The 14,238-nt window shown below is 35.7% G+C and overlaps 1 protein-coding gene across 3 annotated transcripts in view; it reads right to left on the minus strand.

The window, feature by feature from the left end:
* Nucleotides 1-1,075: 1,075 nt before the first annotated feature.
* The window catches only part of PLEKHH2 (pleckstrin homology, MyTH4 and FERM domain containing H2), a 56,792-nt gene continuing 43,629 nt past the window's right edge, over nt 1,076-14,238 (minus strand). The window contains exons 21-30 of one of the 3 annotated variants that reach the window (XM_076334450.1): nt 12,951-13,048; nt 12,296-12,473; nt 10,320-10,475; nt 8,799-8,896; nt 8,263-8,404; nt 7,364-7,509; nt 5,637-5,766; nt 4,651-4,737; nt 2,786-2,923; nt 1,076-1,679 (exon numbers count right to left, since the gene is read on the minus strand). In XM_076334450.1, coding sequence (XP_076190565.1) covers nt 1,497-1,679; nt 2,786-2,923; nt 4,651-4,737; nt 5,637-5,766; nt 7,364-7,509; nt 8,263-8,404; nt 8,799-8,896; nt 10,320-10,475; nt 12,296-12,473; nt 12,951-13,048 — 1,356 coding nt within the window. In that variant the 3' untranslated portion in view covers nt 1,076-1,496. The remainder of the gene's footprint in view (nt 1,680-2,785; nt 2,924-4,650; nt 4,738-5,636; nt 5,767-7,363; nt 7,510-8,262; nt 8,405-8,798; nt 8,897-10,319; nt 10,476-12,295; nt 12,474-12,950; nt 13,049-14,238) is intronic. The other 2 variants (XM_076334452.1, XM_076334451.1) reach the window with 2 other exon arrangements.

The following is a 14,238-nucleotide window of genomic DNA, read 5'->3' on the forward strand; positions in this document are numbered from 1 at the left end:
GGAGGATACTCCCTACCTTTCATAGAGGGCAAACAGCTGAAAATTCCTTTTCTCTCAATATGAGTATGTATATATCTGAAATGTTTAAATGTCATAAAACAAAGGAGAGTTTCAACCTTCAAATATTAAAATTCATCATTGTGAAATTACTTCAGTTTTAAGTAATTAAAAAAACGCCAAACGATGAGGGCTAGCCATAAGGGATTAATGATCCATGATCATTAGCATGAGCGGAAGTGGAAATTGTGAAATGTATATGAATCAGTGATTTATGTTTGACTACCTTCTCTATGGCTGGACCTAAATTATCTATTAGAGTATGCTGCTGATCCATTTCAGAGCCTGCAGAAGTGGTTTCTTTGTATGGAAACGAAAATGTGAGAATTGGAAATAAAAAATGGGTGTAATTTCCGTATACTTGACCCTACATAGCACTGAGGCTTGCAGCTGAAAAAGGCAACCGGAACGTGCTCCCAGGTCCAATAGTGCAGATCCAGCATTATGTCTTCAGTGTGCAAGAACATTATATTAGTATTATAATATGAAATGTATAGATACAAATGAAAAACAAAAAGTAAAACTTTTACAAAATATTATTCTGAATCATTGTATATACATTATACACATTATACATGGATTTTATATGTCATCTCCAAGTTTAGACACAACAGTTCCAGCAATGTCTTTCTGTGTTATTCTTGTGTTTTCAATTGTGAGTCATTCTTGCATCTGTATTATATTATTATTCTGGATTAAAGAAGAAATTAGGTACGGGATCTTGTTTAACAAAACTATACTAAATACAGTGCCTGTCCAATTTAGATTTTTCCAAAAGGCTGGGGCAGAGAGGGATTATTTAGAAATTTACCAGACCAAGACTGAAGATTTGCCAAGTAAAATAGCTGTATAACAAAGGCTAGAGTGTATCATGAGAATACTCTTCAGATTTATAATAGTTACATGATGTGCTTACGGGTTTTTTTAAAGGAGAAACAATTATACAAATCAAACAATTGGTTCTTTTTAGTCCCATGGTGCTTGTATTGCAAATAAGGAGGGATGCTGGAAGTTTAACTTTTAAACAAGAATTCCTTTTCAAAATGAAGGTTATACAACTGGTATAATTTTGAAAAATAGAGGTGAAGGTTAGAGCTGAAGACAGTTTGGTCCCTGAGTAAATATCTGGAAAACAACTAAAGTCTATACAATTGTTCCAAAGGCCACCTTTCCCCATCACTATCAACAGACACATTAATTTTTGAGTTGTAGGCACAAGCCACCACAAGTAAAGCATAATCCTTAAATTGGCTCCTCATCATTCCAGTTCAGGCCAGGCCTTTAATTAAAGGGCTCCTCCTGTTATACACCATTGAAATGAATGTAAACCTTTCTTTTGGTTATGGACCTGCTTATGCTTTATGTCTTGTACATCAAAAAGTTTTCAGTGGGTGTAGAAACCCTGTAACAAAGATAGATTATCATGATACATAATCCTTTCATAACAAAGTGGGACATTTAGTTGGTCTGTTGTTTGCAAGAAGTGGCTGACTCCCCGTTTCCTTGAGTTTCTGTCCACTTTGAAGTGTCAGTAATGCTGGAGCAGAGAGGTGATGAGCAGCTCCTTTCAGCTGATGAAAGTTGTTAATATAGCTGGCAATCAGTAGAGTGATCTCAAGAATCTATAACAGGAACATACAAAACTCTTTGAAACATACAGTGATGTGTTTTGACTGCTGAAAAAATAGCTAACTTTTTAGCAAGTGACAATCATCATCAACTGGAAAAGTACTTGTACTTTATCAAACAAATTAATGATGGGGAGAGAGCAGATGCCTAATAGAGCTTTTTTCTATTGCTCCTTGCCAATAATGTAATGTTATTCCCATCAGTATGCTGGATACTTTGTCTTCCACAGTCTTCAATGATTCAAACAGAAGCTAGGTTTCACTTTGAGAGAGATTTTGAAGTCCGAAAGATGACGCTCTCAGAAAAAACTTTCATGATGTGTTCCCTCAATTTTGCTAGAAAATATCTAGTGCTCAAAAAACTAAAGACGCAGGGTAGGTAAAAGGAATAAAGACTTCTGGGAGTTTTTTACCGTATTTTCTCTTTGCAATCCACACAACCTTGCCTATAAGGGCACAATCTGAGGGAAACTTGAACAGATGTATTTTACTATGCGTATTTGTATGAAGAGTCGCGTTTTGACCCAAATTTATATGTGGAATTTTGTATTCTGTTTCATAAATTGTTCTGACTAACAGCAAAAGACTTAGAAATCTTTGCTTTTTAAAAAAATATAGTCAATCTTACCAGTGAAGGAGAGAATCTAGATTTGAAAAGCATGAACAGTTTGTTTACCAAAGGTAAAAATATCTTAGGATTTTGAAGAAGTGACTGATCTTTCAGGTCTTGTGTTCTACAATTCCACTGTAGAACACAAATGTACCTTCTTAAAAACGATCTCTGGTGCTGATCAAGCAAACAGACTAGTTTTTAGGTACTGCATATACTTCCTGTCCTTAGTAGCCTTCTTGTCCTTCTAGGAAAAATTTGGAATGTTATAGACAGTAACACGAAAAGAAAAGGAACACATCACTATTGTCACTGTTAGCTCTTACATTACTAATTGTTTCGCTCTCTAAAACCATCTGGCAAAAGTCAATAATCTGAGAATGCTAGGAATAAAGAAGGTGTTTCATTTTTCACATCTGTTAAGAATTACCCACTAGAAAAAGTAGAAAAGTAGCAGATGGTGGGAAACTATTTCAGGTAATATACCAACCTTTGGTTTTGTCATGGCAAAAAGGTGTTTTTCAGTTGATTTGTCCTTTGTCTGAGCATTGTTAACAACCAACATAAAATCATCTTGATAGCCTCCGAAAGTCATCAGACTCTTGTATGTGTATGTAACTGTTAATCGCTTAAAAAAGAAAACCAAAAAAACCCAAAATGCAAAGCTGTAAGCGGGACAATGCAGGAAAAGCAGATTGTGAGAAATACTTCTTTTAAAAATATAATTACATGTGTATTTTTCAAAATGTTGTTGTTAGCCTCGTATGAATCTCAAAATTAATTGTAGATTTTGGGATAGCTTCATTCAGACCTTCACTATGAGGAATTTCCATTGCAGATGATAACTCTTCTAAGTTTGACCTCTGATTCTATTCCAAATTAATTAGATCAAAGATATTATAAGCAGGTTTCAACTCAAGTGTGTGATTCAATTTACACAAGCCTTGACTGACTTTGAGAGAAGTTAATCGTAGGAATTCCATTTGAAATTGAAGCAGTGTCTAAATAAATTAAATGGCAGTGTATGAAACATCTAAAGGAATTTAACTCCAGGACTTCTTTTTGTGCAGTGATGTAGTTTACATACACACAAATGAAATTAAATTCTGTTCTCTTTTCTTCCTATCTCTGATGAAACATAAATGCTCTTCAAGGCTCCTCTGCTTCCAGGCCTCGGCTCTTATTGTTCAAGGTTCAACGCCATACTAGTGACCTCTGAGCCTATGATTAGCATTTAATTTATCTTTACGACTCATATTAATGTGCTGCAGAGGTCCACATTTAAAAATTATTGGGAGATAATACCTATACAATAACTGACTTAACATCCTTCAGTTACTAAACCTCTTTTTGCCCTTACTTTGAAATAACGTTTTCTCTAACTAACCATTGCAACATCATTTCTGATACCCTTGATCCTTCCTACAGAAAATCAGAATATTCCCTGGAAACCGAGCATTTCTTGAATGGCAAGTAAGGCCTGCTGATATTGTAAACTGGCAGTGCTCTGCAGAAATGCCATAGCTAGCTCTATGAGTAGATAGTGTTTATAGAGCTTTCTGCAGTCTGATGCAAGCTCATTTTGCTTGTTCTCTGAAGAGCTGCTGTTTGCTCTCCTCATGTTCTTTGTTTTATTATTTCTTCAACTGCACAGAAACGTAATGAAAAGACCCATATCAGTACAATTATAAAGTTGAGATTTTAATTTTCTGATATTCAGTATTAGCACTTGCTAATAGCACCATGCCATTCTGTTTCTTTGCGCGATATAAATTAAAGCAGGGATCTTCTCAGGCACTGCTTTTTTACACTGATTACCATGAATCGTTTTCTGTGAAAACTTTTACTGCAAATCAAAGAAAAATCAGAGCCTAAAATGACATAATTAAATAACACTGGGTTATATTACCTACTATTAAACAAAAATAATACAATGAAAATAACAATCTTTTAAAGTAACTGCTCTTTGCAGAGTGTACGTATTATGAATAATAATGGAAAATGAAGTCTCCAGGAAAAGAAAATTAATGTTATTGTAAGAACTGTAACTATGGATCTCCTGACATCTGAATGATTAAAACATTAACATTTCATTAAAAGATATAAAAACTGTATCTGATAAACAAAAATAAATTCTGTACAAAGAATTCATTACTTATTTCTATTATTAGTGCTACTATAATGATGATAACATTAAAGCGTTTTGAAAGGAATGAATTTTTGCTTTAAGAGAAAGACTAGATAACTTAGTGTGGAAGGCTAATGCCATCTTTTATGTAGTATGGTGGTGAATCTCTCCGTATACTCAGTATTAAAATCTACTTTGACCAAAATTCAAAAAGAAATTTCACTTACCATAGAGCTGTAATCTAGGATGCTTATGCCGTCTTCATGTACAGCAAACCATATGAAGGACTTCTCAACTGAGGATGTTGCTAGAGGCTACAAGGAGAAATGTTCTTTAATTACTACTTCAAAATGAGGCAATATGTAAATAATTATTAACTCTCAGCTATTATAGAGCTCTCTCCAGCCACAGATTTTACTGAGGTTTACACTGTGAGGGAACTGATGTAAAGGATTTGAAGTAGCTGCCCAAAGCCTTGTAGGCAGCCAGTGGCAGAACTATGAACTCAACCTAATACTCTTGAAGCCTCCCCCGGTGCTTAGTCCAATGAAATGTATAGTCTCATTAATAAAATAAAATAAAAAAAAAAAGTCAGGTGTTTTAAAGTTTGTTCACTAGCACATATGTCTACATATGCAAAGAACAGAGTGCTGATAAGCAATTTTATATATATGTGTGTGTGTGTGTATATATATACTGGGATTACCTAATAAAACATAAGGGGTGAGGTGACAGTTCTGTTTAACATAGCTGTTACTTGAATCAAGAGAATTAAGATACTAGTGGTTTAAGAGAAATTGAGAGAGGCCAGCACAGAAGGGCGTGCCCTAAATACCCTTAACAAAATTTAGTGTTTTGGCAAGGTTCAGCTTCCATAGCCAGTTAATGATGCCTTTTCAATATTCTACTAGTTATCAGGTAAAAAAAGTCTGAAACAAAAAGGCTATCTCAAATTAAGATACAAGAAAATGAAAAGATACCACCTAGATTAATAAAGTAATGCAAGCAATAAGTGTATTGGAAAGTTACTGTTATGGTATACTTAGTACTATGGCTATCACATTGCACCAGTATATGGCTTAAAAAAACTTAGTAATTTGACAAGAGATGCAATCAGCACATGTATAACCCACTCATTTTCAACAAAAAGGTATTACTATTTGCAAATTATATTTTAAAAAACCCACCACTCAAACTCAGTAAAGTTTCTTACTTTTGCTGCAAACAATTTAGCACCAAAGAAAGACCATTTTCTGACTACAGTGAGATAGATGCGCACACAGTCTGCAGCACTGTGCCCCCGGAGAGCCATCCATCTTGTAGACAATCGCTGACAAAGCTGTCTGTTGAAATGAAATACGTAATTTAGTTATTGAAAGGAATTTAAATGCTTACCCATAGAGAGTTTAACAAGCAAAAAAATTTCCATTTGTTAAAATGATAATTTAAATTAATACAACAACTATCACTTATACAGTATTAAATAAATCCAAAATGTCATTTAATATTTTTATGCACATGAAAACGACGAAGCATCTTCTGATGTCTGCAACATTATGATTAAATATTGATGTAGCAGTTGCAGCATAAAGGGAAAAAGTCTAGTACAGCTTTTAACGTGTCTCTACAGATGATCAATCTACGTTTATCAATACTCAACAGCTATGCCAGTTGTCATTCCAAAAATCCATCCAGCTTAGCACATACCTTTAGCTGTGGCTAGTAGTAGATGTGGAAGATACAGCTTAAGACTACTCTTTTTTAGTGTATCTGGGCGCTGCTACCAAAAAGGGTGCTTCCGATGCATGATACGTTCACACTGGCTCTTTTCTTTTGTGGCCCCACGATGAGTTGGTTCAATAAAATGATCCTATGGAAAACTAATCCTCAAAAAACCCCCCCCCCAAATCCCAGAATACCTTTCTAGCACATTGACTTGCAGGAATGACTCACCTGGCAGCCACAAGATTACTAGATGCAGCCCAAGAAAAGGGAGGGGGAATGTGTAGTAAAGGGAGATCTTTCACTTGCAGCTTACTCTTACTGAAGTTTATGAAGTCAAACTGCACCCTTAGCAAAAGAATACAAGAAACAGGGCAGGTACAGAGTGATTCTTTCCCTGCCACAGACCTCCAGCTCTAGCAATTGGTAGTTTAGGGACTACTTGAACAGTTCAACAGGTGTTTGACTTAATCCTCCATGAGTTAGTCTAATCTAGGATCTCTTATACTTTGTTCTTTGAAATTAATTGCATAACTTTCTATTTGTTGTGCGTATACTTTTGAATGTCCCTATTATCTTCTGATAATAATGTTACCTTGTGCATATGATAATAGCTTTTAACTTTCTCAGCCCTGTAGTGAAGAATGAGGAAAACATTTCTGTGATGTTTATTGGACTTCAAAATTGCTATATCATTGACTTTGGATAATTTATCACACTGTTCTGATCTTCTTTATGTTAATAGGTGTTGATTGAAATGATTTGCAGATTGTTCATTTTAAATGAAGTGATACCTTACTAGCAAGTCCGCTAAGTTAATGTATTGCCAATTTGACTGGCTGCCAGAGATTGCACATTTGAATAGCAAACACTCAGATCAGATCCTCATGTCCTTTACTTTCAGTAGTTCTTTAGTCTGTGCACAGACTTAATTTAGATTTGCTGAATAAGAAAACTAAGAATTTCAAAATCGCTGGGTTTTGTAACACTATGTAGTAACTTGTACAGTTTTTGCTGGAATGTGTGCTTAATGATGGTCCTCTGTTTAGATTAGAAATATACAGAGGGAATGGCTTCTTCAGTTTAGCAAGAATATGAGTTTCAAACACAGGTTTAGGCAAATACGGCTTAACAGTAAGTTGTACCTAATGACAATTTAAAACCTCCTCATTTCACTCCTAGATTTTTAGAGCATATGAATCGCAAAATACATCTCACCTTAATTGTTCCTCTGAACAACCATGCCTGTATCTCTTAGGGTAGAATCTCTCCAAAACTTGTTTTAATGTTTGATTGGACTTGGACTGGGAAGTGACTTGCCCTGCTGGAGTTGAGAAAGGCCGTTCAAAATCTCCAATCTCTACCTAACGGAAAGACCACAAAGAAGAACATCTTTTGTTACTCCAGAGTAATTTTCTAGCTGGGTATTATAAGCTATCTTTTCCTCTGTCTTACCAAGTATAAAATGAGAAACAGTTTGTCAATTAATATATATTTTTCATTGATATAAAAGACATGCAAGTAATTTTATTTTTCTTATTTTATATTTACCATGGAAAAAAGATAAATATCAAGTATAAATTGTACAAATATAAAACTTACTAGTTCTGCTCTGAGATTGCTATTATCTCCAGCTGACACAAACCGGTTTAGATTTATTGAGTAACACCATCAAATAACTTTCTCAATAACCTTCCCTTGAGCCTTTAATTTCTTAAAAATAAAACAGATCTTATCAAGACCATGTCTAGTAAAGGAGTCTTAGGCTGTCATTAATCAGCTGTTACTTTGGCGTATTAACTTGCAGAAATCACGTAAGGAATAGTGAATGAAGAAATGGTACATGATTACATGATATTTAATCAAAGAGGGCCTGACTGTGCAGGAGGTAAAGCACATTTTATCCGTACTGGTGCCAACAGCAGCATATGCTGTAAAGCATTTCCACTGAAGTACAGAGTTAGCCTTACACAAAGATTCCAGACCAGTCTTTTTCCTGCACTATCACGTGTAAAAGGTGGAGGTCACTTGACTGTCAAGCAATCCTGGACCAGTTTCTTTATTCAAGTTTTTCATCTGTAAAACTGCTGTGCGAGTCATTAATGCACAAGGATTACCTGAGCTAAAAGAGCTGTCAATTCCATCGCTAGTTCTTTGTTTACAGGGAAGAGTCCATTGACTATTTGATCGTTTGTCTGATATACTAGCAGCAGCTTCTCTCTGTCTGTCTCCCCATGGACTTGAACTGAAAAGTAAAGCCTAGAGAAAAGACAGAAAGTTATTAAAAAAGGAAGATAGGGAAATGCATTAGCCCTGAGGATTAGCAGTATCTGCTCTGAATGTGACATGTTTACGTCAGCGTCAAACCACATTAGCAGAGCAACACTTGTACTTGAACCAGTGAGCAAATATTTAACTTGAGTCTTCTGAGTTCAGTGTTGCTTTTTTTTTTTTTTTTTTGGCAGCCCTGCTCACCTCTTAAGAACTAGAAAAAATAAACTATACGGTTTTTTTAAAAAATTCTCCAGTTACACCTATTTACTATTTTTGTTGCAAGCTTTGAGTCAGCCAATATTTTTCAGATGAAGAAACTCTGTATAAATTAAAAACAAATCTTGGGACAAAGCAGAGATGTTATACTTGCTATACAAACCTATTTTTGTAAGTAAGGCGGACAGTCCTTGTGCCTTCGCATTTCCCAGGGTGTTGTTCTTTGGAGGCTTGCTCCCATTTTGAAATAATGTCACAGATCTAGAAGGAAAGCAATACAAAACTGACTTTGCCATGTATTCCTCATACCTTTGAATGGAAATTGTCTGCTTATTTTAATATCTTTTACCTATTACATATCAGAAACATACATAGTTTGAATTTTTAAACTTACTGAAAGATAACTTTACTTGCATTTCTTAGTTGGCGCATTTAATAATTAACATTTTTGTTGTTTGTTTATCCTGCAACACACACACTCTACCTTTGGAAACAAGCCATAACATGCTTATATGGAAAGGCCGGGTACTTGTTTTAGCAGCAGCCAATGAATGTGTAATTATACAGAGTAAGTTGTTACATAATTACTCAAATGCCTTTGATGTCTGCCTTCCCTTTCTGCTGCATGCTGGAGCTTTTCAGGTCCTTTCTAGTAACTGCTGTAAAGTTTGTAAGAAGTTTGTTATAAAGTGCAGCAAGAGTGGTTCACAACAAGCGGTGTAGGTGGGCAGATGGGGAGGAGGTGGAATGGAGGTCCTGGGAGCCCTGCTGGGCTTCATGTCACCGTTCCTTCATAAAAGAGCCTTCCTGGAAGCAGTAAGGTGACCAGCTTCTGAAGTTGCATTTACCAAGAAAATAAGTACATTTTTTATACATTTTGCTTTCCATATGGTTATTATTCTAGTAGGAGAAGAGAGCTGATCATGATGACCCTGCTTTTCTTTGTCACTATGGCCTGGTTGTACCACACCTCGTAACTCGAAGTGCAGCTGTGAACACTGGCTGAAGGGTGCAAAAGAACCACTTGATAGAAGCACAAAAAATTCATTATTCATTAGTTGCTAAAAAGCTTGAAAAATATCTAATATTTTATTTAAGTATAGATTATATTGCATTTTGCCAATCTTTACTGCAAAGAATTTAATTTTAGCAATAGAGGGAACTAAAATTCAGAATTCAGAACAATGATAAGCCAAATGTTGGAAATTTCCTGAACTGAACCCTAATTATTCTATATTTAGATAAAGAACCCTTTCTTTTTTTCCTTCCCCAGGATCTCCACCGCAGTATGAATGACTTTTTGGACCTCAAATGGTCATCTTTAGGAGCTATTAAAGAAATGTTAACTGAAATCTCTAAATGCATCGTGGACTGCAGTTGCTTTTTAGTTTTAAAGGACTGTGATTAGTAACAGCTTACTTTTTCTTTTTTAACCCAGCTGCTACTTCTATGAATAATATCAGTTGCCTAGACAAAGCTTTTAAATATAGTTCGCTGAATGAATTTCAGCAATTGAAAAAGCAATGTTTTTTTTTTAATCTTTCCTTTTATGTTATGAGGAAAAAAACTTAAAGACAGTTTTCAGTCTGAAAAATGTTTTCCTTTACATTGTCTGAAGAGAGCTCTGTAAAACGAAGATGTTTTGTTGTTTTATATGCAGAGCTCATTAAAGGTTTTTGTCTACCTTGATGTTTCCTTGAAGACAGTGCTCTATGTCCTTGCCAGAGGGATCATCAGAAAACAGTGCAAATCCTGACTGAGCTGGTTTCCTCATTCCTGTATCCTGGTTCAGGGTGTTCAGAAATTCCTCCACTGTGGTAGAGGCATCAAACCCAACAACCTAAAAAAGCAGCCAAAATGTATTTTGCTATCAAACTTATTAAAAAACCCCACCCCCTTGCCCCCCGCCCCAAAAAATCTAAGCTATTGAAGGATAATACCTCTAGAATAAGAGTGGCAATGTAAGACCCATGCCATCCCCTGTGAATAACTTATTGTCATTGGAAATAAAAAAATTCCATAAAGGGCTTGGAAAAGATTAAAGATCTCCACATGGGAAGTCAATTTTGTGGAGTTTTTCTCCATCCAAAAATTGACAAACTTCCCAGCAGATTATACCTTACTGCATTTTGTTTATGAAACCAAAGTCACTATCAAAAAGCTTCCAAATGTAGTATTTTTGGTTTTCTTTTCTTTGTTTATACTAGTTTCTTTGCACTTGCTACACTTGAATTTCTGTTACAGAATTTATATAACAGAAAGCAGTCTAGTAGCTGAGCTTTTTGTGACAATGCCACTTGAAAAATGAAGAAAACTATAATTTCCTACACTTTTCAATATGGTGGTGAAACAAATGAGATCAATTAATCATTTTTCATCATGTGCAACTTCAGAGGGATATTTACTGGCATATCTACACTGGCAGATCCAAAATATTTTACAAATGTTGCTCTGTCAGTACTACATAGGCCAGTAATATAGAGAGCCTTCGAAGTTTTATTTTCCAAAATCTGAATTTTTGTCTGTTGTTACTAGTATTAAAGCATTTTAGCAAGAGATGGCATATGGCTTTTATACAGATACTAGTTGCTGATGTTCACTTGTATCTACTTTGAGGGTGTTTTCCTGTATTTGATATGTTGAAGAAGGCCCCTTACCTCTTTTTTGTAAAGAAATACCTTGAAAAAGGATCTTGGGACTTCTATTTTGGGCTTCTCAGTGGTTGGAATTAAAAAAAAATCTGTTGAATCTAGCTTTACAGATGAATACAAGAGTTTTCAATACCACTATAATTGGTTATTTTCTGATCCCACTGAAGTAATTTATTCAACTACAATTTTCATAACCCTTAAGTGTACATTTTTGAGTAATAAATAACTAATGAGCAGTTACTCCTTTTCTTCTTCAAACTTCAATTTTGAAACCTTTTAGGATAATTTAAATGTATGGTTTTTTTCTGTTTTACTGGGCAAGCAGTAAGCAATTAAGAAACAGAGGGGGAAAAAGCAGAGTTCTTCTGTGATCTGAAATGAAAAGTTTATTCGATAGAGTTTTGATTTCATATAAAAACTTGCTTTCTGTCTAGGAATACTGTGTATTGTTAAAAAACTCTTTTCAGCCAGCTCTCACGGTTAGAAACACAAGTCAGGATGTGGAGCGGTATGCATGGAAGCCCATGGAAAGTTTCCTATAGGCTTTGACTGATGAAGTCCCGAAAGAGTTAAGAATGAAGCTGTGTTTGTTCTGTAACAAATATGGTTATCCTTCATGACTGATAATGGGAGTTACAGCTGTGCTTCCAGGCCTTCAGTGACATATATTTAACTTTCAAGGTGTCTGATGAAAGGAAGTGGAATTGTTCTTCAGTCTAATTCATTCATCTGGTGGTCACGTTAAATAAGAAACAACTGTAATATTTCTCACTCTTAAGAGGTTTTACTTTTTTTTGCTTTCTTTTAAAGATTTTTCCCCCAACCTTTACTCTTCGTTGATTAAACCTGATTCAATTACCTTGTGCCTGCCATTGCTAGCACTGGCACAGGATGAAACTTGAACTATGTTTACCTTAACAACGACAATTCTGTTTCTGATATACTACTTCACGTATATACTAATAGCAAGGGGTTGGGAAGTTAGATGTCGTGGTCTACCTGATATTACCTGATATATGCCATTCATGAAATGAACTGGAATACTGAAGGGCAGTGAATGGTGGTAGGGGTTTCTTAGAAGAGTGGAAAGGATTTCCATTCTGGACGGTCTGGCTTCTCGGTCTCCATTCTGTTGGGTACGCTCTACACATCGCTGACAATATATTGCATATTTCCCAAACTCAGTCCTGTGACAAAAAAAGAAATAAGGCAATTCTTGGGGACTGATTGAAAGGATAGTAAACTGTGAGTGAATCTCTCCAGGGGTGCCAAATGCGAGGAGCACTCAGATTTCTCTCTGCGAGATTTCCAACACATTTTTCCATGTGGAATTATAAAGAGAATTAGTCCACCGAGACCAACAGAATTGTGCCCAAGATGAACATGGCTCAGACTGTTTTGTGTAACTGCCATATTTTGGTTTTCGTGGTTTTGCAACATACAGTCAAGAGTTCCACTGCAGAGTATTTTTCAAAACAAAGGATAACTTTCCCAAGTGATGCATGGAAGTAACACGTACTACATTTTAGTAGCACTGGAGCACAATTCTACTCAAATTTATTTTAAAATATATGTCAAAAGATCTGAAATATTAAATGAAAGATTGAAAATAAGGTACTTCAGAAAGACTAGTCGACTAGCTGGGTAATAATATTTAGGCACACCTGGAATCTGCATTCTTCTTTAAATGAAGTTTAAGAAGCCAAAGGAATGGGTGCTGGGGCAGAAAGAGTCCAACGCAGAGAGCCAAGAGCTGCAAGCCCTGGACAAAAGGAAGACATTCACTGTTTTAAACATCTTACAAAGTAAAGACGTCCTGCTGTGGCTGCTGGCCAGCAGTGCAGCTTACTGTGCCAAGTCGAGTAACAGACAGCTGTAAATAGGAGTAAAAAAACCAAAACACAGAGAAGAAGCTGAGTAAATAAGCATGTCACCTCATCGGAAGGCCAAAATGCTCTCATTCTACTTGTGTACAGCAAGTTTATTTTGGGGCTGGAAATGGGAAAGCAGATCAGTTTGTATAAAAAGCAGTTAATACACAGGAAAAAATAGTAAGGCTGCAAGGCCAAGCCCTAAGAAATGAGGAGAAGCCTGTGCAATTTCAATTCACCTCTCCTGTTATATATATTATGAAGCAACACATAAGACATTTTCCTCCTACCAAGTAGATAGTAACTGTTGAAAAACAATTACTCAATATTTTGGTATATTTTAATTGCTCAATATGTATCCATAGGCTTCACTTAATACAGACTGCTCTCATGTACTCTGGATATACACTTAACGTTGCAACTACTTTTCTCACAAGTGTATCAATGCATCATACTGAAATTTAGAAAATGGGGTTTCTCTATCTTGATTTATCTGACTTGCCTGGTATTAAAACAGAAATTTGACAGCACAGGCACAGATATTTCCTTTCATCAAATACCTGTACTTCAATGGAGGATAGCGTCAGCTGTGTTTCAGGAAGACACTGCAGTAGAAGCAAGTGTGGGAGACTTCAGCATAAATTTAGGACTTAAAAAAATTAGTGTGAGGCAACAAACATTTTACTGAACATGTTAACCCTTAAAAATCATGCCAGTGGATTATGATAGCAACAATTTATTTATCTGTATCAGAGGGAAGGCCTTGCCAGTGGTACGAAAGTACCACAGAAGGATTATGGTTAGTTTAAATTCCATCAGCCATATGCAACTTCATTGTGTGCCAATTGACATGAACGTGCTATGTCTGTTATAAAAGCTTTGTGGATGTTTTAGCGATGCACACATACCGGCCATATCCCAGGTACGGGCTGTTTCTAGATAACAGTTATGTCTGCTGGTCATGTTCTACTTTCTATGGCAAGAGAAAGACGTGTCTATTACAAAAGCCTTAATACAGTAATTTCCTTTCTCATTTTCTGATCCATCTCATAGTTCTGTAGGTATTCCTCCATCATATGCC

This window comes from Aptenodytes patagonicus, chromosome 3 (assembly GCF_965638725.1).
Source record: "Aptenodytes patagonicus chromosome 3, bAptPat1.pri.cur, whole genome shotgun sequence".
In the NCBI taxonomy this organism is placed as follows: Eukaryota; Metazoa; Chordata; class Aves; order Sphenisciformes; family Spheniscidae; genus Aptenodytes; species Aptenodytes patagonicus.